Below are 27244 nucleotides of genomic sequence, written 5' to 3'. Positions count from 1 at the left end.
TTTAAGGGGAATATGAAGAAAAGATACCTGGATACCTTTTGAGATCAATTTAGGGGTTTTGAAACCATATTTATAAGATGGTCTATGTGTTATTATAAGATACATATGTAGATATTATGGATTATAGACTATTATAGATTATTATTTTTTTCGTTTGAAGACTTTCCTAGTTTCAGAACATTATAATCTTGATTACTATTCGTACTAGGTATTATTCCTGGAAAAACTACTTATTTCTACGAGTTTATTAGATTCATTTAGGTTATTCCTAAAAATAACACCTATAAGTGCTACTATTTTTACTATATACTATACTATATACTATACTATATTTTACTAGTACTAACTATTTCTGATATTTTATGATATTTTTATTAAGGTCCAAAAAATGCAAAAATATGTCCAACTGTCTTCTACAAGCTCCTCAAATGATTCAAAATAGATCATGTTCTTACTGGTATTGCCCTGAACTTGAGTTCAAATTTCACAATAATTTCTAGAACGTCTCAGACTCGAACTTGTCGTTTCTTGCAGTGCAGAATCGCTGTGAGGCAGCGCTGCCTCGCCGTCAGCAGCAGCGACCGACACTCTCGGCCGCTTTTCGTTTTTCTGTTTGATCAGATCGAAAAGTGAGTTGGTCGAGCGAACAACCGAACCGAACCGAACTGAACTGAACTGAACCGTCAAGAACGAGTCAGGAAGCGAACAGACAAGCCACTCGATTCAGGAGCAAAAGACGAGGATTACAGACACCACAGAGACAGAGACATAGGACGCGCGGGTGTAACATTACAAGAAATCCATCCGACAACCAACAAACAAGCAAAAAAATAAACAAACGAGAAACATCAATTTCAAGTGTGATTCAAAAAATAATAATACAAATTATTCGAGTGACATTTTGCTACAAATCAATAGATCGATCGATCGATCGATCGCTCGATTCGACTCGATTCGTTTCGTTTCATTTCGATCAGATTCGATTTGAAACCTGATTTGTTGTGATTGTGTTTGTGTGTAATTTGGATGATGTTGAGCCACAGCCATGGGTTCTGAGCGTGCCAGCGAGCTAGAGCTGGAGCGGGAGCACTGATTCGAATTCAATTACAAATTTCATTGAGTGTCAATTACAACAGCAGAACAGCAGCAGGCGCATACGCACGAATTGAGATCGATCGATTCCAGTCAGCTAGCCAGTTAGCCATTCAGCCTGCTAGCCTGTGAGCCTGTTAGTCTCTTAGCAGGAGCCAGAGCCATAGAGCCATAAATCATGCCTTCGACATTGATGTTGCTGCCGTGCAGCGTGTTGCTGCTGCTGCTGCTGACCACTGTCGGCGGCACGCGACTGCCCCTCGAGGTGTTCGAGATCACGCCGACCAGCACGGCGGAGAAGCACAAGAGTCTGGAGTACACCGTCTTCGATGCCAAAGATGTTGCCGCAGCCGCCTCAGCAACAGGTGCAGCAACAGGAGCCACTGTTGCAGCAATCTCTAGCAGCAGCAGCAGTAGTAGCAGTACAGTGAGACCCACGCCGGAGCAACTGACCGTGGTCAGCATCTCGACGGCGGACCAGGAACAGGAGCTGTTGGCCGAGTCGCGGCGACGCGCCCGCCAAATGTTGCAAAAACAGCAGCAACATCGCAGCAACAGCAAGCACGGACGCGGCGACAAGGATGTCCGCATCCTCTACCAAGTGGGGGTGAGTAGAAAGTCTTCTTCCCAATTCTTCCCAAGAATCTCTACCTAAATCCTCTCAAGAATCAGTCGAGTGCAATTAATGGCCCTGGCTAATTACCAGTGCAGCTCGTGCAACATGTTTGTATTGATCTATGCAACAACAACAACAATAACAAACAACTGGCAATGGCAGGTTGCATAATTCAGGCAACAACGTCAGCAGACACCTGCTCAACTGGTTGCCATTTGTAAGTTGCCCACGCCAACAGCAACAGCAACAACAACAGCAGCAACAACAGCAACATCTATAGCAGGTTTTGCAATGCAACTTTTTTTTGGGCTGGGTCCGAGTATCTCTACCTCTCGGCCTCTCTCTAAAAAGTAACTCCGCCTCGGGGCTATATTTAGCAGCCGCCCTATAGCCATTACACTTGACACCCACCAAAGCCTGGCACACGCATATGGCACATTTAATTGCAACGGCAACAGCAACAAGCAACAGCTACAAGCAACAGCATCAGCTACCAGCAACACCAACAAGCAACACTCAGCGCTCTAGATGAAAAATGAAAGTTGTTTGCAGCCCCAAGCCCCTCCAGATCTGTCGCAGTTGATCAATTAAAGTCGGGGGTCCACAATTGCGTTACTCGAACGATGCCAAACATAAAGCAATTAGCCGGCCAGGTCAAGAGTTCAATGCTGACTAAGCGGCAAGAAGCAAGAGGCAAGCCGAAAGCCAAAAACTTGACAAGTGCCAAGCCGACACACGAAAGATCTCTGATCGCATAGAGTATCTGTATCTATCAGATAGACTGCTCGATTTCAGTGAAATCCATTACAATGCGAATTCTGGTCATAGGTCAAGTCGCAGCCCATTGTTCCACCCTGACCGATCTGGCCATAAATCAGGAAAGGAATGGGAATGAGAGAAAGAGCAGGCCAGGCCAGGCCAGGCTATAGGCTATATATCATGTATCGGAAATCTATTATGTCAAATGTCATATGACAAACACGCCCTGAAATCGAGTTCTGAGAGCTATGGGGTATAGTTATAGGTGTTGCTGCTGAGAAACCGAGACCGAGGCCGAGGCGTGAAATATTCGAAGTAATCAAAAGCAAAATATTGACAATATAAACAAGTAAGAATCGAGGCTAGGGTGTGGAGAGGTACGACTAGGAGATACCCTGAGATGAGTTAAGAGATCTATGAGGTTAACTCTTCAGAAAAAGATTGGGAGAATCATACATAGTTGGAGGTTGATCAAGTTATTGGACTCTTTAGGTCAACTTTAGACCTCTTACTGATATTACTTGTATTACTTTATACCCTACAGATATTACCTTCTTTTGAGAAACTGAGAAGAGTTAAGAGATCTTTAGGGTTAACTCTTCGGAGACAGATTGGAAGAATCATAGTTCGAGAGGTTGGAAGTTTCAAGGGAGTCTTGATCGCAAAATGATCAACTTAAGAGGCCTATACTGATATACCCTTTTACCTTCTTTTGAGAAACCCCTCCATAAATTTCAAAATCCGAATGGCTGCAATAAATTTGGAACGCATATAAAAAAAAATAGAAAAAAAAAGCATAACAAAACAACATCACAACACAACACCTAAAATAGACAAAACACACACAGACACAACTAGAGTCGAGCATAGAATTCCTCCTGTTGTTTGGAAACTTGCAATAAAAACGCCTTATTGGTGAATAGAACCGAGCGGAATGGATCCACAAAAGGCCGGGGGAAAAGAGCAGTTGGATAGAGAGGGGCTATCAAAGACAGAAAGAGATAGATGGAGGAAGGAGGCTAGCTGAGGGGGGGGGGGGGGGGGAAGAAAAGTTGATGGAAGAAAACAAAAAGTTCCCATGCTTAAAAGCGCTAAACATTCAGTTCCGGTATTTAAAAACGTTTTCAACAACAACACTCGGAGAGGGAGATGGCGCGAGGAATGGCGAAAGAGAGGGGGGGATACTGGTAATGGTGAGGAGGGGGGTGTGGGGTGGACCATGGGTAAGGGTAAGGGGAAGGGGAAGGCCTGGGCCCAAAGCTGAATGAAAGAAAATTCATGAATGAAATACGACCACGACCACGACGACGACGACAAAGTCGATGATGATGATGGTCTGAAGAGGGGGTCTTGGGAGGGTCTACACACACACCCATGGGTGTAAGTGAGTGTGTGTATGAATGAATGAATGAATGAAAACGTAAACGGTGGATGAGCAGCGAGCGCTACGTCAGCGACTTGGACTTCTCGCTTGGCTGGGCAAGTCAATCTATGAATGAATGCCAGAGCGACAGACCATCCGTTCGAATGAATGAATGAATGGCCAGAGCCAACAACAAACAAATGGCAATTTGTTGGCCATAAACAAACAGATCAGCCACGCACATTTGGCCCAAATGGTGTTGTTCGGTGGGAGTACGCGTGGCAAGACCAAAATCAAAACCAGCCATCAGTTCACCAAAAAAACGAAGCATCTTGGGTGTGAAAATAATCCAACACGGCGTATACTTGATGCCGAAATCTTGCAATAAATATTTATGAATTTATGCATAAATCGAACGACTTGCCGGCCACACCCCTAATGGTAATTTATGGGGCTTTTATGCTAATTAGTACATCCGATATGCCAGCAATGATTTGACAATTTTGTCGATAATCCGATCTCCGAGCTAGTTTCTCGAGCGTTGATCTGCTTTTTGGCTAATTTATGCTCAGGGGTGGTGTTGTTTTTCGGTTTTAACAGAAACACTGAAACACAGAACCAGAAACCATCAATGGAGCATCCGTCTGGCTAATGAATGATCGGAGTCTAGTAGAATTCTGGTGAATGAGTGTCTGGGGATGGGAACTGAACCCAACCGACGACGTTGATTAAATGAAACATCAGAACGATCATCGATTTCCCCAGAATCCTCCAATTAAAGTGTTTTCTTTTCCTTCCATGGAACTGATCAAATCTAGTTTCTCCTCCAAAGATTCCATCTACTTTCATAATAATTTAAATAATAATCAATAAATCATTTTGGTGGAATTTTAATCCGATTTCGCATATCATGTTTTCATAATTTCCATCTATGCTCGAAGCCCTCGAATGGAATTTTTTTTTTAAGGCTAAATATAGAAATTATTCAATGCGATTCAAGGCGAGGAAAAAAAGTAAATAAATAAATAAAATAATCATAAAAAAAACTGAAAAGACAAACAAATATTGAAAGAGAGTAGTATAGTAGTAGACAGCAACAACAATGGGTATATGTCGGTTAAGTGTGTCTGGATGCCACAGACTCCGACTCACAGATACAGATACTATACATCCATACCATACATCTATAAAAATATTTGCATAAAAAACAACATCAGCATACCGCAATTATTCACCTAAAAAAAAAAAAAAAAAAGCGCTCAGGTCTACTCTAATCTTAGAGAGCCCCATTGAGAAAAATGCCTCAGAGCAGGGCCAATAACAACAACCTGAGCCAACGGATGCTCGGATACCAGAAAACTAGTTTGCCCACTTTTTTCCAGCCTCAGTCCCGGCCTCAGCCCCTCAGCCACATACACTTTGTTGCCGAGGCGCGCGCCAAGTCAGCTTTTATGGCTAAAATATATACGTAGCGATGTATATTCTTATACGAATTAAAAAGCCATAAGCTCTGAGCCAAGTCGAGACTCTGGTACTCTTATCCCCCGAAAGTTAAGGTCAAATTCTACAATACTTTCATTTACTCCACGGAGATCTATCGAGTTCTATTGTGCCAGTTTTTGGCTCTGACCAGAGACCAGACGGAAATGTGGCTTGGAATACTTCCGCTTTTGAGCCAAGTTGGTCAAGAGAGAAATGGTCAAGAGACCTTGTTACAGTTATTGACGGACACGTTCCAATTTCCCGACTATCAACTATCCGACATGGGGGATTAGCGGACGGGAGTAGAGACTCTATTCCGATCGAGTATAAGTGTGCTAATTACGTGACCAAAGGCGCAATTTGTTTACAATAATAACACACAAACGCAACACAGCAGCAACACAAGACAAAAACCAAACAAAACTAAAACGATGGCGTAGTAAAAACAAAAAAAAAAAGCACAAAAAAAATGAAAAAATAAATTAACCATAAATAAGCAAAAGCCAACAACGAATGTTGTTCTTGTGTGAGATGGTTGCTGTTGCTGTTGCTGTTGGTGTTGCTCCTCTTCTACGGCCGTTGTATTTCATTCATAAAAACGCTCGAGTAAACAACAGCAGCAGCAGCAGCAACAGGGGGCAGCCAGGGAGCTGGCAGGGGGACGGAAGAAGCCAGGGGTTGGGGTAGGGGCGTGGCAGCGCAACTTGCTCGTAATTAACTGAACAAAAAACTAAAAAAAAAAAAAAGCAAGCAAAAACCGTTGCAAGCGTTTTGGTGGCGTTTTGCGCGCGTTTTTTGCACCATGTTGCTGTTGCTGTTGCTGCTGCTGCAACTGCAACATATACAAAACAAAAAAGCCTGTTTACACATACATATACCAACGGGCAACGGGCTGGGCAACTTTTCATTTAGCTAGCTGGCCATTCATTCATTCATAAAAATCTCCACCACCAGCAACAGCAACAGCAGCAGCAACAGCAACATCAGCAATCATTGCAAACGGCAGCAACAGCAACAGGCAGTCGGCATTGTAATCGAGATTTATTTATTTGGCTGCAAGCGCGTAAAAGGAGACAACAGCAGCAACAGCAACAACCGTAGAGGTAGCAACTGCAACAGCAACAGCAGCAACATGTTTATGGCCCCGCCATATAGTCGGCAACATTTTGCGGTTGTGTTATTTCTTTTTGGCCAAAGCAACAATTATATTGCCAACAGAAAGCCGCAAAGCAGCTAAAGTGGCAGCAAAAAAAAAAAAATAAATAAAAGCCACAAACAACTATGCCACGTTGTTGCTGAATGAACCGTCCGTCGTCCCAACAAAACGACTGAATGAATGAATGAATTACTTTTTTCCGCTCCATACCGCTCCGTTGTGGCATCAGCAACATCAGCAGCTGAGAGTGATTGTGGCTGGGATATGTAAGGTTGAGGATGTGGATGTGGTTAGTCCATGGAGTGGTTAGTGGTGCCCATGCCCGTGTGCGTAGAGACGTTCATTAATTGTGACGATCAACAAGCTACGCAAAAATCAGCCAACCAGCCAAGGGGAAGTTGCTGTTGCTGTTGCTGCTGCTGCTGCTGCTGCTGCCGTTGTTGTTTGTTGCTGCTTCAGCTGCAATTGGCTGCCCCCAGAGAAACCAGTTTCCCAGCAATACTCTCCACAATCCTTGAAAGCTTTAAAGAGTTTTATGGAATAAGGATTCAATTGATTTCTAAGTTTACAAAATAATATTATAGATTCTTTTTAAATAAGTTATGAGATGGAAATACAAGAAAATATAACTATTTAAACACTCATTCTCATAATTAAATAGTTATCTGTTAGGTAGAGTATCTGAACTTCAATTTAAAGCCCTCAAAGCTGACATTCTTATAATTTTTGTGCTGTTGTCTGTTGGCTTTTGCCTGCTTCCTTTTGGAATTTCTGCTGTTTTATGAATGAAAATGTTTTTTCTCTGCTTGTTTGCGGTTGGGGCATGCTTCCGTTAAGGCAATCCACCAACAGAAAAATATACACACTTATATAAATATATAGAAAAAAAAATACAAGCAAGAGGCAAGCAAAAGTGGCACGGTCAGTCTGGGTAGCAGCGTGCCTGGGGCGATTCCTCGCCGCTACACTCTCTGGGGTCTTGGCTATGCAAAGTATACAAATTATTATATATTTTTTTTCTGAGGAGGAGCCGGCTCACAAATCTCTTTTCTACTTCCGGCTGGCTGGCCCAGCTCAGCCCGGCTCGAGAGTTTTCACTGGAATTCTCTGGGACTCGCCTTTGGAGCGATGGTAGTGACCTAACAACTTCCGTGTTACTTCCGCAGCAGATTCTTCTTCCACTTCCGTTTCTAACGATTTTAATTGAATTTTCGTGTAAACACCAAGTGGAAGGGAAGGCAATAATATCGGTGGCCGGACTTGACCAAAAAGACTGTGAGATTTAAAGCCGATGGCTGGGATGCTCGGATGCTGAGACGGCATACTTCCGCCACATGACGACGCCAGATTGCATAATTCCCTATAGCCCCGATAGCCCCGAAAAGCAAGAAAAAAAGCAAGAATAACCCAGAGTCTGATGTCTGGGGAGGGGAAAAACAACCAACAGCCGGGCAGGGGAGAAAAAAAAACAATGTGAAAAGGAAATGTATAGAAAAATCATTAACGCACAGACAAAAGATAACAGCGAGCGGAGCGGACAGGGATAGGATATATGTATCATGGAGTAGACTCTGCTCTATGGAGGGAGGGAGTTACTCTACCTGATGGTCCAACACACTTGTGCCAGGCGGCAGCCTGATGCCAGCCGTTCGTCCGTCTGTCCATGTGTCCCGTCTAACGGTTGGAAAATCTCATCTCTTCTGGCCCCGGACGTTGATCGCCGAGCCGGGCCGGGCCGGGCCGGGCGTCGTGTGTGCGTCAACGCCCTCATGGGAACCGAAGCAGCCCAGGAAAGGAAAACCTATGAGCTGGAAAATGGGCGGGGGAAGCTGGCAGCCACAACCAACTGTTGCTAAACTCAGACATCTTCCGTTTGTTGTGTGGAAATTTATGTCACCGATTGTCCTTACGGCTGGGATGCTGTTATTGATAGCAGGAGCAGGTGCAGGAGTCTGTCTGGCAACTTGTTCCAGAGACTTCTCTTTGGCGAATCCTGGCAGGAAATCTCAAAGACATTCATGGCATTCATGATACTCCAAGTATTTTCCAAGAATGCCTCCAAGTTGCCCCTCTCTTGGGCTGCCCTGTGGGGTTAATTCGATTCAATTAAAGTGATGGCATGGGAGAAGGGCGCTCTGCCGCCCAATTCTTCGCCGGCGGCTTTCCATTGAAATCAAAAGTCAGAAAAGTTCGTCAACGCTTGCCGCCTCACGTTGCACGCGTCCAGCTGGGTGTCAAAAACTAGGGGAGTGGCGGTGGTGGTGGCAGGCGGGAGCCGGGAGAAAAACTCTTCCATTGTCTTTGGCGCGTTCTCAACTTCCGCTGGCACTGCACTTTGACACATGAGGCTAATTGTTTGACCGAGAGGAGGAGGAGGAGGTGCACCACGCGTGCTGTTGATGGAGATCGAGCAAATTATAAAGTGTGGCAGCAACAAACAGCTTTTGCCCAGCCCCACCAAAAAAAACAACAAAAAAAAAAAACGAAAAACTCTCCTCTTTCTTTGGGGAGCTGTTAAACCGGAAATCCGGTTGCCTTCTCTCCCTCGTCTCTGTGTTTGTTTGTTTTCTCGTGTTGGCTGGCTGGCAAAACTTTTACTGCTCTTCCAGCTTCAACGCCACAAATAAGAAACTTTCGTAGTGTTTATGCGTTCATTCTACTTCTACAGAGAGAGAAATCAGAGGGAATTTAGATATAAACTAGTCTAAGTTCATAAGAAGTTATAGAGAAGCTAAAGAACTCTATACTTTACACCATATACTCTATAGTAGGTGTGTGTTGCAAGAATCTATTAGGGATATGAAAGCGATTTTAAAACCAAATTGTTAGTTTTTTTTTATTTATTCGGAAAGTAGTACTGTCCTGCATTCATTCTTTAAATAATTTCATAAAAACAAACCTACAATTTTATATAATTTGGGAATACAATGTCATGCCATTCTAATAGCTCCAGCTAGAGGGTCTGAAATTTTTAAGATGTCTGGACCTTAAGAGGCTAAGAAACTAATCTAGAAGTGTTGTAATATAGAGGTTTATTAGGTGTTTTAATACAAGAGCCAGACATTTCTTCCGGTGTACCTATTGTTAGCCAAGCTGAGATGAGCTGATGCCATTGGAATGCCGTTGAAGCATGTCTTCTTTGATATGCTTGCCCCTGCCACCGCCAGTGCCCCTGCTTTCCACAGCCCTGCGATTTGCTTATCAATATGTAAAATTTCATTCGTATAACGGTGATGTCTTTGAAGTGCCATTTCCCGACACAACAAAAAACAAAAACCGAAAAAAATAAGCAGAGGTTGAGACTCAAGAACTGGCAACTGAAGGGGAAGAAATCTCAATAAACATGCTCGAATTTCAAAGAATTTCTCACGCTGCTTACACAAGACTCAAGACGTGGAGAGCTCTACCGCCGGGGGTCCTGCACCAGAGCCCCCCTTCTTCAGCTAACTCCACTCCTGGCATATCATGCCAGGGGTGGATTGACAATGGCTTCGCCAGCGACTCAGCAATGGAATCTCAGCAATGCTACTCGAAGCTCCTGCTCCTGCTTGAAATATGAATAATCAGAGTGAAAACAAATCTGAGCTCGACAAACAAAAAAAGGGTTAAGGACTTTGGCGGATACATCCTTCGGGGGCAGGTGTGTGCAGTTCGGAAACTAGGTCAAAAATGCGTGGGAATCCCTGCCAGAGAAGGAAGGAAGGAAGCTGACGAGGCATTATAAAAAGAAATCAGGAAGTAAATAAAACTAATAAAGACCATATACGGAAGGCTGGCAGACGACTTCCGGAGAAGGGGAACCAGGATTGTCATACAGAGAGAGGGAGAGAAGGAGAGCTCATGCTGAGCTCCGAGGCTCAATTGAGCAGAAAGGTAAAAGGTCAGGCAACCTGTTCCGGATTCACTTCCGGTTGCCTTCCCTCTCCCCCATCAAACACCACTCCGGCTAATCCCTTTTCAATAGTGTGTGTGTGTGTGTGCACTTACTTGTTTACTTCCGTCAGTTGCACTAAATCACTTCCGGACTTCCGGTTTGCAGCCATCTCTCGCCTCAAAGCATGCGGACTCAGACCCCAGACCAAAGACCAAAACCCGAAAGGAAAACCAAAGAGCTGACCCTAAACTCACAATCAGCTCAGGTAGCAGCAGGTGCAAGCCTGAAGCCCGAAAATAATTTGAATAAAAATCAAAAAAGGAGAGAGGACTGAGGAATGAAATTGAAACCAAACAAAAGGCAAAACCCCTCGACGAAAAGGGATCATCATGGACGACTACCAACAAAAAAGAAAATAATAATATAAAATAAAATAAACTAAGCGAAGAGCGAGAAGAACAAGGTGCGCGACAGTTCCACTTAAAAAATTGATTGCTTTCGATAATTTCATTGGAAACCTGTTGTTGTTATCCTGATAGTATTGTTGCTGCTGTTGTAGTGTCTCCTTAACATCGAGAGTCAGTAACAATAAAATCGAATGATAAAAGGAATCAGGCCCTCGAGTGGCATCCTCGAAAGCACACATCGCTTTTTATGTTACGGCCAGAAAGGACACAAGACATCAGTTTTTATTGGCCAGGACTTGGGCAAACATCACAGGCCAACTTTTGGGACACTGTTTAGAGAATTCAATTAATGAAATGTATTTGTTGTCCACTCTCAACAACAAAGCAGAGATGTCCTTGTAGTCCTTGTAGTTATGTTAATCAAGTCTGTTGACTCAGGCGCCTAAATCCCGAAGCCTTAAGTCCTTAAGTTAGTTTCGAAGTTTGTCTTTATTGTTATAGTCCTTGGATGGAAATGTATCGCATAATCACAGGATATTCCCAGATTATAAAAATATATATTTATGGCTCAACCAAAAACTGTTTACAAACAAACTCTTTATTAAAATCCACTTTCTGTTCCAGGACTCTGAGGATGACTTGCCCGTCTGTGCCCCAAATGCCGTCTGCTCCAAAATCGACTTGTACGAGACTCCCTGGATTGAACGCCAGTGCCGGTGTCCTGAATCCAATCGCATGCCCAACAATGTCATCATCCACCATCACGGCCATGCCGGGGGATCTGTGGACTCACCGAAGTACAGGAACTACTTCGAGCGGGAGAAATTGCTGCAGCACAAGCGGATGCTGTTCGGAGAGTTCCAGGACAAGAAATTCGAGAGCCTGCACCTCAAGAAGCTGATGCAGAAGCTGGGCGCCGTCTACGAGGATGATCTGGAGGACCACCTGGACCAGTCGCCGGACTACAACGACGCCGTGCCCTACGCGGAGGTGGAGAACAACGAGTTCCCCCGTGGGGGATCAGCCCACATGCGCCACTCCGGCCATCGTGGCCTGAAGGAGTCAGCCGCGAGCTTCATCGGAGGCTGTCCCAGCAGCTTGGGAGCGGAGGATGGACACACCATAGCAGACAAGACCAGGCACTACAAGCTCTGTCAGCCCGTTCACAAGCTTCCAGTTTGCAAGTGAGTTATAAATATTATCTTTTTGGTTTTTGATTTTAATCTGGATATCTCGCATTTCAGGCACTTCCGCGACTACACCTGGACCTTGACCACGGCAGCCGAGTTGAATGTCACCGAGCAGATTGTCCACTGCCGGTGTCCCAGGAACTCAGTCACCTATCTGACCAAGAGGGAGGCCATCGGGGACGGCAGTCAGGGCTTCAGATACCTCTTCGCCTGCTCTCCACTGACGGTGAGTTTACAAAAAGGATATTTTTCTTCAAAGGCTCTCTTACTTATGTTTATTTTCCCTTCCTTTCAACTCAAATAGCGCCTTCGCTGTCAGCGCAAGCAGCCTTGCAAATTGTTTACGGTCCGAAAACGCCAGGAGTTCCTGGACGAAGTCAACATCAACGCACTGTGCCAGTGCCCCAAAGGACACCGCTGCCCCAGCCACCACACACAGTCCGGCGTGCTGGCCGGCGAGAGCTTCCTGGAGGACAACATACAGACGTACTCCGGCTACTGCATGGCCAACGATTGAGGAGGTCCTTCGACAAGGAGCTCTATTGGATCATTCCACACCAACACACACCCATTGTAAAGGAGGAAAGCAGGAGCGGAGCGGAGCGGGGAGCAGCTACTATATAGATATATCGACTGAGCCAATTGAGTCTCGCCAAGTTAACAATTTAAACAAAAAAAAGAATGAGAGGAGAAGCATAACGAACATCTTAAAAATACAAGCCTAGAACTAAAATGCACTTCTACAGAATCACTACAGAAGCTTTGAAGCGAAAGGAGCGTTTGTGTTTTTATGTTTGCTACCAAATTTTGGTCATAAAACGTATGATATAAATATTTAATTAGTTTTAAGCATCGATATACGCGCAGCTTGTTATACAAATAATTTGTAATGGATATTTATGAATGAAGGGGCAAGACAAGAGCAACACATGCAGCGAGGAGCAGGAGTCGCAGGAGTGGCAGGGAGCAGACCTCTTCTCAGATGTAATATAGCAACAAACTATACTCGTAATCTAAACCGCATAACTTGTATATATTTTATAACTAAACCTAATGACTAAAGCTATATATTAAAAGGAAAACTTACGTAAAGAAACGCAGCAAACGTCAAAGATCCCTATGCGTGTGCCAAAATGTAGAAGGGTGCAGATAGTTATCGTAAGGACACTACATGGTATATCATTGAATAATTCATAGCTTGAGCACGGGACGAGGGCAGTTCGAAACTGTGCTGTGCCAACAGTGGCAACCCTGGCAGCTGTTTAGTGCAATTTTTAATCGGGTTTCTAGGTATCTAGGATTGCACGAAGCTTTTTACTCCCAAATATAATCATATAATCCCTCTCCTCCAACACACATAATACGTAGTAACCACCATGACTCCTCCCCTTTCCCAATTATCTAACTATTATTGTAAATCGATGTAAGCTTCTAAATTTTTGTATATTTTAAAAACGAGAGCAACGAAATTGAACGAAGATTCGGTTCAGAACATTTGTAAAAAGGCAAAGAATAAACTTTTATTTATGAAAAAAAATGATAAAGATTTTTATTAGAAAGGGGGATAATGGGATTGACCCTTTACGATTAACTATTCTTTTAATTTTTGTCATTTTCTAACAAAACTATCATTATTTTATTCTTTCGGTCGTCAAATATCATATTTTGTAGCATACTTATTAGGGCTATTCTTGGCATCAAAAATGAAGCCCACTTCTAGGCTTAAAATTTCAAAGACCATGTCTATAAGAAATGTAGAAAGAAGTAAAGTTCATTTATAATTAAGAACTTATCTCTTAAGTAGCCTAAATAGGTATTTCCTTATTCCTTAATTATTCATTCATTTGTTCTTGAAATAAAATAAATAAATGTATCCGTCTTAGACCAAAAACAGCAAGTTCAAAATGTTAATACCGAAATCAGTGAATAGAAAAAAAAGCAATTATAAAGCCATAAAATTACATTTCATGCTAATAGCCGACAATCATAGAACTCGGAGTTTTCAGCTTTAATTCTTGACCAAATTGGCAGATGCCGGAGTGGAAATTATTGAAGCACGGCCAGTGCTTCCTCTCTAAGCTCTGCTCAAGCAAAAACAATTAAAACCCATCCAGAGCGGCCGCAGAAGCCGCTGTAAACTTCGGTCTGGGCTTAAACAGCTGAAAATGCAAATCATTGGACCAATGTTGATTAGAAAGCAACTGAGCTGAGCTGAGATGGCCAAGCCAAAAGGCCGCTAAGAAGTCAAGACCCCCTCCCCATCCCATGCCATAATATAATTAAATAAATACCTCGAGAAGCCTCAAAGCCTGGCCACAAATTCAATTACCAGCCAGAAATCCATAAAAACAAGAGCAACAAAAAATTATCAGGAATTGTGTGTTTATAAAAAACAGCTTTTCCACTGAAAGATTGAGGTGTAAAAATATACAGTACAAGTAAATCATAAAAAGATGAGTACTTTTTTACGGCCTGTAACCGGAAGAAGTCCCAGCTGGATAGGAAAAATAATAATAACTGTTGGAGAGGCGCTCTATCCGAGGCTTCGGCGAATGCATAAAGCTGATTTATATTAAACATAGAAGATCCTCAAAATCGTTTAGTGTGCCAACTAATTAGCCAAAGATGTGTTCAGCCGAGATCTTCAGCTTCGAGTAGTAGTGCCCCCGGGGTAAGCCGAGAGCCGAGAGCCGAGTTAGCAGCAGTAGACCCATGAAAACAGACAGAATGGGCACATCCAGAAGACAGTTTATAGCATTAGCTTTTTGAACAAGACCCAGCTAAGAATGTACAAGAAACCATCTGCACCCGAGCCACACTTAGACAGACACTTAAAACTTTAATTAGAGTTTAAGGAGCCCGGTACATTTTTCATTAGGCTGGCTATGAAATTCACTCACTTTTGGCCAACAGACGACACCGAAATTGCCAACAGTTAGGCCAACAGAGAGCGGTGAGCAGTTAGCGGCGAAAATAATTCATTGTCGCCCATACCTTCACGTCGTCCTCAATCTGGGAAGTCTGTGTTTTTCAGCTCAACATGGGATAGTTGTCCCCAGAAGCTCTTGTTCTGTTTTCTTCTTTTTTTGTTTTTGGCCCAGTAAAAGTGGCAACTGAGATTGGTAGAAAGTAAGTGCTCCAAATATAAGATAAACAAGGGATAGTACAGAAGAAATTTGTATTTTAACCAAATCTTGAATGATAAATTATTTAAAAAATGCATTCTACAGATTAGATTCTTCAGAGGGGAAGAACGACGGTAGAATTCCCTCATCCATCAAACAAATTCCTTAGTGATTATTATTTTGGCGAAAGTTGACATGGCTACTGTGGGCTGCCGTCAATAACTAATTATTTCCACTCATCTTTCAGCGGCAAGCTAACACAAAAAAGCTAGCAGGAGGAAAGAAGACTAGCTGTTAAGGTGTCTGCATTTTCAATATTTATGAGCCATCATCATCCATGACTCTTCACACAAACACCCCCGGCCAAGCCAAGCCAAGTTATGGTAGAGCTACTGACCAGATCCCGCCTGGCCACATATTGATTGATTGGCTTTGATTATCGAGCGGACAGCCGCTGGCTGGGATTTGCATGCCAAGAGCGACGCAGGGAGATGATATTGGTTGCAGGGTTTCGCGTTATTGGCCCTCGGATTTATATGCATCATTAGAAAATGCCAATGCCGGGGTGCTCATACAACTTACAACTTTCTTTCGCATCATTAAAATTAACAACAGCAAATTAGACAAAAAAACAAAGCCAAGAACTGTCCACAAAAGAGTCTTATTCGAGTTGAAAAATATACAAAGTTGCATGTCTCGAAAGGAAAAACTTATTAAGGAAAAGGTGCACTGAGAAAATAATTCTTTTTAGAGAATGTGGTTTAAAGAAATAAGCTTTAAAACTAGAATTTAAGAAACACCTTCCTTAATAGTATTTTCTTTATAAATTCTTTGACACAAAATTACTCTTTTAAGAACTTTTTTGTACTTCTCACTGTGTACAATGGAATTGGTTTCGTGTCCGAAATATTTCTTCATTTGCGGGTCACTAATTAGACGCGATTTGGGAGCTCTCGACCCGACATGCAATATCCCCCGAAAAGCTCCGGTTAAGAGGAGGAAGTGGGCCAAGACCAGAGATGGGGTAGCGACCGGGTTGGGGGACCCTAAATGGCCAACATCTGCATAATTATGCGTTGTTGGTGGAAGGTGCTTATGCAGCTCAATGAATTTAATTGAGCAACATTAAGCGTGGATGGGTCGTGGATGAGATACCCAATCCCTCTGGCCAGACCGAGTCTCAGAGTCTCTTATCAATTGGGCCTGGGAGAAATGGAAAACAGAAGCCCCGACATCCAGCGAGAGCTTCCCCCATTCAGATATAATTATTCTTAATATATATCTTTACCTCGGTGGGTACTTTTTTTCTTCCACAGAGCCATTTCTTCCGAACCATATACAGGAAGCTCCGAAGATTTCACCTGTTAGGTCTCTTCCACTTCTTTGCCTAGAAAGTGAAATTTTTGGTGGGTTCAGTTGGGTTTTTGTTTGTATTCGGTCGAGTGAGATAATTCAAATGCGATAAGACATTAATCTATGCAATTAGAGCTGCAATTGCTTATTGATTTCCGATGGCATTTCGGCAAGACAATTTTCCACAGCGATCTTAATGGCATTTTAATGGGAGCAGAGTCAGAGATAGTGCTCTGAGCTGCCCCCTGCCATACAGGGTGAAAGTTTATCGATTTATTTTTTGGAAGCTGCCGAGGAAAAACTTATGATATGCAAAAAAATAAGCAACAATGGCATTATATTTTGTATTTAATGGCTGGCGAATCCAGACAATGCAATAAACTGCAACAATAAAGCAATAACAGTAACAATAACAATAACAATAATTGTAATAGCCAAAGTGCAGTGCCAAGTCATCTCATCGAATGCTCTGAAGACGCAAAAGATGCCGAGATGCCGAGATGCAGAGATGTTGAGGTGCGGCCGCAAAACGAAAGCCGAAAGATACAAGATACAAATCATGCATTACAATGGTCTATGCCGAGGGGTAGAGGAGGCATGGGCATGGGCATGCATTGAAATTGAAAGTAAGGCTGCTGCATCTTGATGATTTTCTAATTACACAAAAGCCAAGCTCAACTGGGAGATGGCTCAAGTGCCGGGCCAGGCCAGGCCAGCACAACGAACATTTACCGAAAGGTGTTAAGTATGCAAATGACGAGCAGCTCGAGAGGATCCCCTCGACTCGGTCTCGACTCGAGTTAACATCTTGTAGCTGCCCAGCAGTCGTGTTGTAATATTTACAGCCAAGCACATGATCCATGTGGGCGGGGTCAGCCAGCCCATAACAAAAAAATAAAACTACAAAAATTGAAAAGAAAAACAGCCCAAAAACGAGCGGTAAAAGTCGCCAGCGATTTTGACCCCACAGACCCACAAAAGTCAAAGCTGCGGCAGCAGATTCGCATCTTTCAGATACTTTTACATGTACTTTCTCTACTTAGACTCTAGCTCTGCCATCGCACAATTTTTCACCGATTTTAGCTTGTTTTTTGTTTTCCATTGTACATTTTTTTTTTATTTTTTTTTTGCGGGAATGCGCCTTTTAGGCCGCGCCTAATCGAAATTTTGTGCGGAGCTCCCCCGATGGAGGAATAGAGGTGGCTTCTCCGTCTCACCCGCGGAGGAGCTACTCCTGAAGATCAGTGGAGATCAGTGGCAGCGACAACACTTTGATGTTGTAATTAACTTTCATTAGGCCAGAGCCAAGAGCCCAGATCCACGAGTACACAAGAAATTATCGCAAAAACAGAAGAAATCTCTTCAAATTTGGAACTTCCGTAAGCGAATCTCGCATTTAAGTCTTTAGTTGGCGGGTTTTTTTTTCGCGGCTTCTTTTCTTCCCATTTGGCACTTCCAGGTAACTAAATTTCACTTTCGCTACACAATATCAACAGCGATTTAAGTGTGTGCTATATTTAAGTATTTACTCGGCCAACAAAACAAAAAGTGGTCCCAACAAAAGTCAAATAGAGTTTAGCGGGAAATACCCTGGAGGAGGTTCGACTTGAAGGGTGATTGGTAAGAGAGATGGATGTCTTAAATGGCATGAGAAGTATATCTCTGTCTTTTAAAGATTAATGTGTAATAACGTACACTTTAACTATTATTTAATCAATCCATTAGACCTTCTTAAAAGGTATCTCTTATTCGTATATCGGTGTAGTCTCCGCGCAATTTCTATTTACTTTTTCAACCATTTCTTTTGGCCATGCGAATTCGGTTCCAAGGCGCGTTGATTGTTTTTCTCCACCGCCCCCACCCTTTGTTGGCCAAAAAAAGACAAACGATCCATGGGAAAGCCGCAAAAACCAACGATTCAAGATTCAAGCATTCAAATGAGATGCGGAGAGACTTGAAGTATTTGCCTTGATTCCGTTCAATTGGCAATTTCGGAAAGAAAGTCCCCCTCCAGAGACCGAGTGCCAGAATCCCGCAGAGCTGCAGTCGTTTCAGCTTTTCTTGGCCAAGCTAGAGCTCTTGGCCAAACTACTTGACTACCCCAAAGATCGTGTCCAAGTGGCCCGCTGAGTAATTAATGACACGAACCCCGAAACTCAATTCGCCCACCAAGTCCTCTTCTAATTAAATAAACAAAATGAGTGTTTGCGAAAATTTTTGGCAAGCCCTACAGGGGATCAGAGCTATAAGCTTCTTTGTAATTAAAAAACTAAAAAAACTTTCCTTTTCTGAAAAAAATCGGGGAAAAAAAGATAATCCCAAATTAAAAACTGAAGAAAAAAATTATAAATATTATCTATTTAAAATTAAAAGTATTAAGATTTAAAAGAGTTGATATTAAAAGAATTCTTTACCTAGAAAAAGGGAAATCTTAGAAGAAAGGAAATTTAGCAGAAGTACTTAAGTGGGAAATATGCAGTCTTTCGATTTTACTTTCCTTTTCAGAAATCGAACTTGAGTGAAAAAATGGTAGGAAAAAATCACTTGAGGAAAGGCAAATTAATAGAAAAAATACCCATTGACAGCCGAAGAAGCTGTGGCAAGAGGAAAATGCATCGGAAAAGCAAAGGAAAGCCCCGGCCAGAAGGAAAAATATAATTTAGGTGCAAGAGAGAAAATTCAAGCGCATCATGTGAGGAAAGGTTTTTCTCTTCGAGCTTCATCATTTTTTTTTTTTCTTCAGCCTCATCTCATGGCTGGATGACAGAAATGATGATGAATACACTTTGGTTGTGGCAGTGGCACTGTTACCCCCACTTCCCCACTCTTCTGGTGGATAGGTGGATATGGCAACAAAGCCGCAGACATCATCAGCAGTTTTAACGGCTGCCAAAGTTGCCAACGCTTCCAAGTTGCGGGTGTTGCGGTTGTTGTTGTCATTGTTCTTGTTATGTTTGTTGTTAGTGTTGCTATTGTTGTTGTTGGTTGTCACACCATTGCCAACTGAGTGACAGACATGTGAGGATGCCCCAAAAGGGGCCAGCAGAGAGACACTCTGACACGGACATGGGCGTTGCAAGGGAGGTGGGCCAGGTCTGTCTCTGGCTCTGGATCTGGTTGCCCTGCAATTGCATTTAATGAAGCCGCCTCGGAGCTGCAACAGAAACAGAAACAATACAACCGGCGAGAGCGCGAAAAATTGTTTAATAATTTAATGCAAATGCACAATAACAATCGCACTTCCCGTGCCACATCCCCTGCCAGCCACCTGCCTCATAAATATAACAATTATTAAAATACATTTTTAATGAACTCGTAAAAATCATTAAAACCCATTGCATTGCATGCATGCAGCTGTGTGGTCTGGTATTTCACGAGGAGACGGAGATGGAGATGCAACACCCGAGATACAACATAGATCTGCTTACAGTTGCAACTCTTGGTGGCATTACCTCTGATAGGATCTGGCTCTGCAGGGAAATTAACTTTAAAATGCATTTCGAATGGGGTGCTTGAACTAATGCCCAGATGCTGGTGGAGTGAGCTTATGATGAAAATATGCAAATTGGGGCTAGATCATATCGGAATTAAGTGGATAAAGTGGCGACAGGGAGATAAAGAGAGATAGTGGCAGAGTGGGTGTTGCAATTTGTAAAGAAAACATTAAAACTATTTGCTACTGTTACTATCAGTACTATTACTTTTGAGGTGGGTTTTTGGAGTGGCTTTATGGAGAGAATGGAACTTGCCTTTCATCACAAAAGTGGGGAAGTTAATAGAGACTCTAAACTAAAGGTAGTACTATCAAGAATCGGGTGCAAGTTGGGAGAGATAAAGACATTACTGGAGTTTCACTATTAGGATAGTACTCAGGCTAGTCTTAAGAATAGTTATAAAATTGACAAAAACAAAGACATGATAGCTCTTAACCATTCTCTCCTTAAAATCCAAAGAACGTCACCCTTTAATATCAAAGAAATAGCTACCCAATAACACCTCAACCCATTACCCGAATAATCCCCCTTTAGGCGATTAATCTTAATCAATAATACCCCTCCCGATGAATGTGAGAAAACAATCTGGGATTATGGTAATTCCTAAAACAACCTTTCACCATTAAAGAAATGTGTGTCAAGAACATGAGAGCGAAGAGACTCTGCCATCCTTTTCAGGGTTTAGCCATTTAAATGGGTTTTTTGCCGAGGAATGTCTGAGAAAATGAAATCAAAACATTTGGACAGCTTCCTTAACACATTTACAAATTAAAATTGGCAACCGCAAGCCAAGGAGGAAAGCTGGCCAACAGAGGGGCACAGATGATGAGGAGAGATGGCTTAAAAGAGGGACAGAGCTATCAATTGAAGCTGGGGTTTGAACTACGCAGGGGAGGTGGCTCTGGAGGGTAATTAAGAGCGTGGGACGAGCTAGGAAAACCACGGAAAATATGCACCCGAGCTGGAAAATAGAAAACCAGACAGGGCCAGAAGCGGGGGAAAAAGTAAAATCATGAAATATGATAAACATGCGAAAGATTTTTACAAGCCAATTTCGTTATTTTCTTTTTAGACAGACTCTTCGCCGAAGATTGCTCTTCCGAAAATGGGGTCAGGAAAAACACTTTCATTTGGGGCCAAGAGAGATTCAGGCTGTCGGTAGAGACTTCTTCTATTAAGCCATTTCGGCCATTGTTCGGCCTGAGAATGCAACGCACAAACGAATCTTGAAATATGACATTGGAGATTGGGAATTGTATTAATTAATTTGCATATAAACCAGTCCAAGTCGAGGTCAGAGCAGCACTCTGCCTGGCAGCCTGGCAGCCTAGCCAAAGATTCAGATACAAAGTGTATCTCTGCTCATAAGTTCTCGTTTCCCTGGACAGTTACGACAAAAGAGAAAAAAACAAATACTATATATGAGGCGAAGAAAGAAATGCAAATGCGTCGACATCATACAAAAGACTTATGACCAACAAAAGCTATAGTCCAGTCTGTTGTCCAGTTTGTTGGCCAGATAGCTGGTTGAACCTCACTAGGTCATAACGTTTGACACCTTTTCGATGCTGAACTCTCGACTCAATGGTCAGTGGAGTGCAACTGTCTCGGATGGGAATTATTTGTATGGTTTGGCAGAGTTAGGATCTAGTCTAGATCTCTAGACCTTAGATCTCAGTAATAGCGGTCATCCAACCACATTAAATGGCCACTAAAAGAGTACTCAGAAGAGGCTTTATGGCCATAAACATATTATGCCTCCACTTATGGGTCTAACACCGAAGAAACCTCCATGCCCCAAACCTAAACCTTAGGCTGTAAATCCCTTGGAGAACAACTTCATTACCACTGACAATGATTAGAGAGAGCAGCGACAATTTGTGCAAGTTTATTGCGGTTTATTTCGGTGCAATCCCACAAAACTCCCGCGCCAAGGTGATAACTTTCAACGGTTTCACGTTTGTAATTGACTTTTGGAGCTAGATGTTGGGATCTCTCGGATGTTGCAGCTACCATTTGGGGGCAGAGTCGAGACTGCGGCGGCGGCAGCTCTGTGGGAAATTAATGAATTAAGCGGTGGTGGTGGTGGCGGCGTAGAAGAAACACAAAAAATGGAAATAAGTAATGCTCACATTACATTAAGGAAGACGATGCCAAGTGGCAGTGGAAGTAGGCATCTCCAGTAGTATCTCCACTCGCAAGTTGTAAGTCGCAAGTCGCAAGTCGCGACTTTAACTCATTTCCACGACACTCAAATGAGCAAAAATTATTGCGGTTAAGTACGCGAGCGTAGAGATTTTCCACCAAATCGGAAAGTAAGCTAAAGAAAAGCCATAGCTTGTTAGAAGGAAACGAAGACGAAACCAGTCGGATACTCGGATAGTCGGAATAGAGATTGAAAATTGCAATCCATCGTCGAGGGAATTTTCTCCACCAAAAAGGCGAGATACTGGGATGCTGCGATGCGATGCAATGCCTTCTTTTGTTCCTTTGTCGCTGAATCGTGAATTAAATTTAAACGGCAGAAAAATACAAAATAAATAAATGGGACAAGTGAGCGAGCGACTAGCAAGATTTTAGCTCCGGAGTGTGGAAATTATAGGGCCTCCTAAGCGGTGTGGAACTTGGGGTTTCAGTTTTTCTTGTCACTGATACGATGGTTGGGAGGTAGAGGGCTTTAAAGTAAGGGAGAAGTAAGAGTCAGCTACCAGGAGTACGAGAAAACTCTGGTAGTTATGATGAAAAGAAAGTTTACCCTGGAAAGGGGTTTCAAAAATTATTTTATCAAAAAATCATCCAATTACTCAGCTTAAACTATAAACTCTGCTAAACACAAGTGCTCTTGTTTTATAGTTTATTGAATAAGTTATAGAACCGTATACTTCTTTCCTCTATAGAGTATTAATAGATATTTCCTTTCTTTCTGCTTAGCATCTCAGTAGAACTAATACTAGACTCGGGATAGAAATTGGCACATTAGACAAATTGTTGCCAGGATGGCCTCTGCGATGCACATCTCAATAACAATATCAGTTGCCACTCGAGACATGCAAATCGTGGTGGTGGCGAGGAAGAAAGTTGAATGAAACTTGCCACAACGGTTGCCATAAATCAAACCGCAAAGAGCCGCAAAGATTCATCAGTCAATCGGCAGAGTGGATCGGCAGATGCGATCAGATTTCGAGCCCACACCTCGTGGCTTTCAACCTTATATCCAGTCACAATTTAAGCCATCATTGACCCATTTTCCAATACAAACTCAGAGTACTCTATGGCAGTCCCCTCCGTCCTCCGAAGCCCCTTGGGAATACGACGACGATGATGATGATAATGACGAGGATGATGCCTTGGCCATGTTCTGTAACGTGTTGCCATTTAATTGGCTTCGTGTGAAGTTCAAGAAAACTTTGCCAAATACCCGGTATGGTGCCACATGTTGAACCATTTCCGTCCCTCAGCTCTAGTCTCTGGTAGTCCGCCGACTTTGACACTTTAGACTTGCTTGTCTAACAAAAAATAAAGTAAACTTGCTGAAGTGCAGATACAAAAAAAACGTGGGGAATGTGTGTGACTTTGAAGGTGTCGGCAGTTCTGTATGAAATCTGTCTAGATACTCTTGCTAGATCCCAAGAACTTTGACAATAAATTACTAATCGAATGTCTCTAGTTCAGGCTTTAATGTGGAAGCTCAAGCCAAGCCATCGTTTAGATCATTAATTTTAATTTTCTTCCATCGGAAAGGGTATTATATGGGTGCCCTTTGGCAGCTCCCTTGCTCCCTGGATGTCGTCCAAACAATTTTTCAAAGAATTTTTCGTCATGCGCTTTAATTAAATTTTGTCAGCCTTCTTTTTGTGTGGTGTCATGGCTTGAACCGACTGGCTTTTCTGGTCCGGACTCCCGGCCTGACATTGTTGACAATGACTTTGTGTTGCGGCTGCTAGTGCTACTGTGATGTCACTCACATGACCAAAAAAAAAACTAAGTTGGGGAGAGATGGTAGAGTCACTGGAACCGGCTCAGATTGCATGGCGTGTCCGAGGCTCAAACCAAATACATAATTACAAATTCATTTGGCACAATTATGCGGCACAGTTGCAATTGTTGCACACACACACGACACGACACAGATTTAATTGCATTTGGTAAACGGGCGCAACAAGTGGCAGCAGCACTTGGCTAAAATCCGAAAGCCAAAATCACGCAAGAACCTACATGGGAGTGGCAAGAAAGGTGGGCCTGTTGCCGTAATTCATTCGCGTGGAAAGGGACCTGGACGCATCGCGATTAATGGAAATGAGCCGCAATTAGTTCGTGGGGGGTGTCGGTTTTATCTTCCTGCCGCCGATTGAATCCTCCGATAAGCCCCCTCGACCCAACTCCCGGTAACTGGTTCCTACACACACCTGGCTTATCTAATGCGTGTGCATACACCTTAAGAGTATATATCCAGAGATAAATTCTAGTCAGACTGGTGCCGCTTTCACATGGCGACTGGCGAAAACTGAAACTGGCTCTGGAGAGGATCTATGGAGAATCAGGAATCGTGGATCGAGAGGGATCGTGGATCATAATCGGGAAATAAGTGAAATAAAAATGAGGAGGCCGAACCAGTTGCCAGAAAGTCAGCGGAGTCAGTGGCATTTAGAATTTGTTGTAATCGCTACCATTTGTACAGTCGAGGAATCTCTCTGAAGATTAAGAGCACTCGATCGATAGATCTTAATTGATTACAAGTCTGCCCAGAGAAACCTGAGAGGTATTAACGGTGTTCAGTAACTCCTAAGCTAGCTGAAACTTGGTTATTAAAGGGATATTATTCATAAGATGCTTTCGAATGATTACTTAACTTAACAGCTTTGCTCACAAACAGTTAGAACTGCTGCCAAGCCCAGGCCATGATCATTTAGCCATTAAGAACTCCCCTCCGTATCGCATCTGGTGGTTTAAGAGGCGTCTCTGACCCACAATTGCCAAGCCCAACTCCCAACTTGCAACTCGCAACTGCCAACGTCTAAACATCTTCACATCCTGAGCCACCGAAAATTGCCGGCCAGAGCATTTCGAAATCAATTTAGCAGACAATGGTAATTACCTCCAGAAAGCCAGTCGTCCACTGCAGTCCGGACAATCTCGGAGCAGTCTTTCAGATGGCTCGGATTATGCAATTCTTAGGCCTCGAGTCGTTGGACATGATGGTTTCAACACCAACTGCGACTGCCGACCGCCGACCGGCGAGTCAATGAACCTGTGACAGCTGGGTGCAAAAACAGAATAAACTGGCGCAATCTTTAACCAAAAAAAAAGCTTAAAAACTTAAAATAAAAAAGAAAAATTAAGCCTTTAACCATTTCCCCCGCACATATGCAACGGTACCTGGACATAAACCCAAAGTGGAACATTAAAGAACTGGCCCATTACGAAACTAACCGAAAAAAAAAGAAGTTACCACAAATGGCAGTGGATCAGGCATTCCGACTGCCAGATACCCGCTTATGAATCTACTCACATTCTAAATGCGGGAATTAGTTGCAAGTTAAAAGGCTACAAGGCATGCAACATGACTCCCAGAGCACCCGGTTGCAGATGCGTCTCTGCATTAATTGAATTTCGGAATAAATAAGATCAACGGTAGTGGCGCGATAATGGCAGCAAGATGTATATTATTAGTGTTTATGATCGTGTAGACAAGCAACATTTTATAACAAATATGTTTAAAACATTTGATCCACCCTGGATCTCAACAGATATTAGGTACTAACTAAATCGACACACATTTTAAGTCCAAAACCAAAGATGAAAGACCCGGTAGGCAGTAGCGGCAACTGCCACAAGTATATGCTTAATAACCCGGGGGCAGGAGGAGTGATGCTAAAGGAGAGTCTGCCACCAAGGAGAGTCTTCGGGGGCGCCGCTAATGAGCGCCAAGCGGACTCCCGAGGCAGAGTCGAACTCGGGTCCAGCTCTGGAAGAACAACACAGAACACTTGTCATAAACAGCTAATAGACGCGTGCAGCGACAACTTGATTAATTGAAACTAAATGGATGCGAGTCCGCAGATTGCAGCCACCACTGCGTGCCTTGCCACAATTAGAAACAGTAAGGCCAGTAGGCAAGGAAAGGCAGGAAGTGAGGCAGAACACGGCTTGGGCACAATTAAGCAAATGACAAATGGCATCAAATTGCATGCAAAATGGCTAAAATGGCAAATTGTGAATGTGCGAGGCGCCATCGGACGCCATCGTAGGATGCCGCACGGAACAAGATCACCTTGGTCAATGAACGCAACAGCAACAGCAACTAACTTGCAACAGCATCGTCAGCCTGTTGCACATTCCATGCGTTGTCCGTTACAACCTGGTGCAGTTTTAATAAATTTAAATGTGGCCAGCAAACAAAGGCAACTTGAAGTAGAAGAATTGGTAATAGAGCTTCTATGGCCGTGCACCGAGAGAAACCCACAAGCTTATCAGCTGTGTCTTCTGGCCACGTCTTGCATAATTCATGCCAGCAACTTGCAACATCTTCGGCTGCAGATTGCAGCTATTTTTGGGACTGCGATCAGGCACCGACCATTACACAAATAACATCTAATAACAGTAATAATTCAAATTAATTTCGCACCATTTGAAATCATTATGTGATAAAGAGGAGATACCGGGGAGTAGGAGTCTCTGGAGTCTGGAGTTTGGAGTTTCGGTATCAAGATCGCTATTAAAATAAAAATGAAGACAAAACTCGGTCCGATAAAAAAACGAGCAGCAGCCGAGCAGCAGCCGCAGCAGCTCTGGCCAAAATGGCACCGAAATAGAGAAGGATCGGGCACCGGGATGGCAACCTACCGAAAGCCAATAAAGTCTCTCTCTCTTGGCCAAAAGGAAAAAGTTGAACAGAAAAATTACCGCCAAAGACCAAAAGATCAAGCCAGAGGGAAATAAACAACAACACAGCGGCAGTGGCAGGAGGAAAAGCGGCTAACAAAAAAAAAAAGAAAAAAGAAGATTGCTATTGGCACTTGAGCAGCAGAAGCTGCAGCATCCAGCATCGTGCTGCAACATCCCATCTCCTTCTAACGCTCGGCAGGCTATCTCCCTCACTCATTTAAGCCAGCTCATGCTAAACAGTTGCAGCCTGCAGTAAAATAAGAAGAGGCAGCATGGAAAAAGGGCAAAAGCATTTTCATAGCTCAGTAAAGTTCAAGAGTTGCTGGCAGAAGATGCTGTTGCTGTTGCAGTTGCAGTTGCTGCTGGTGATGTTGCTATGTTGCTGTTGCTGTTGTTTTGTGGCAAGATGATCGTCGGTCGCATATTTTATAGGATGGAAAGAATGCAG

At 43.1% G+C, this 27244-nt stretch overlaps 2 protein-coding genes across 2 annotated transcripts in view; one reads left to right on the top strand and one right to left on the bottom strand.

Annotated features, from left to right (window-relative positions):
• Nucleotides 1–27244, bottom strand: part of LOC6506549 (elongation factor-like GTPase 1) — a 74835-nt gene that overhangs the window by 16824 nt on the left and 30767 nt on the right. The window lies entirely within an intron of this gene.
• On the top strand, nucleotides 591–13476 carry LOC6493397 (protein giant-lens). The gene is made up of 4 exons (XM_001957633.3): nucleotides 591–1699; nucleotides 11374–11933; nucleotides 11994–12165; nucleotides 12244–13476. The coding sequence occupies exons 1-4, from the start codon at nucleotides 1271–1273 to the stop codon at nucleotides 12454–12456; spliced, it is 1374 nt and encodes a 457-aa protein (XP_001957669.1). The 5' UTR covers nucleotides 591–1270; the 3' UTR covers nucleotides 12457–13476.

This window comes from Drosophila ananassae, chromosome 2R (genome assembly GCF_017639315.1).
Source record: "Drosophila ananassae strain 14024-0371.13 chromosome 2R, ASM1763931v2, whole genome shotgun sequence".
Taxonomy (NCBI): domain Eukaryota; kingdom Metazoa; phylum Arthropoda; class Insecta; order Diptera; family Drosophilidae; genus Drosophila; species Drosophila ananassae.
This window is presented reverse-complemented; position numbering and strand designations above follow the sequence as displayed.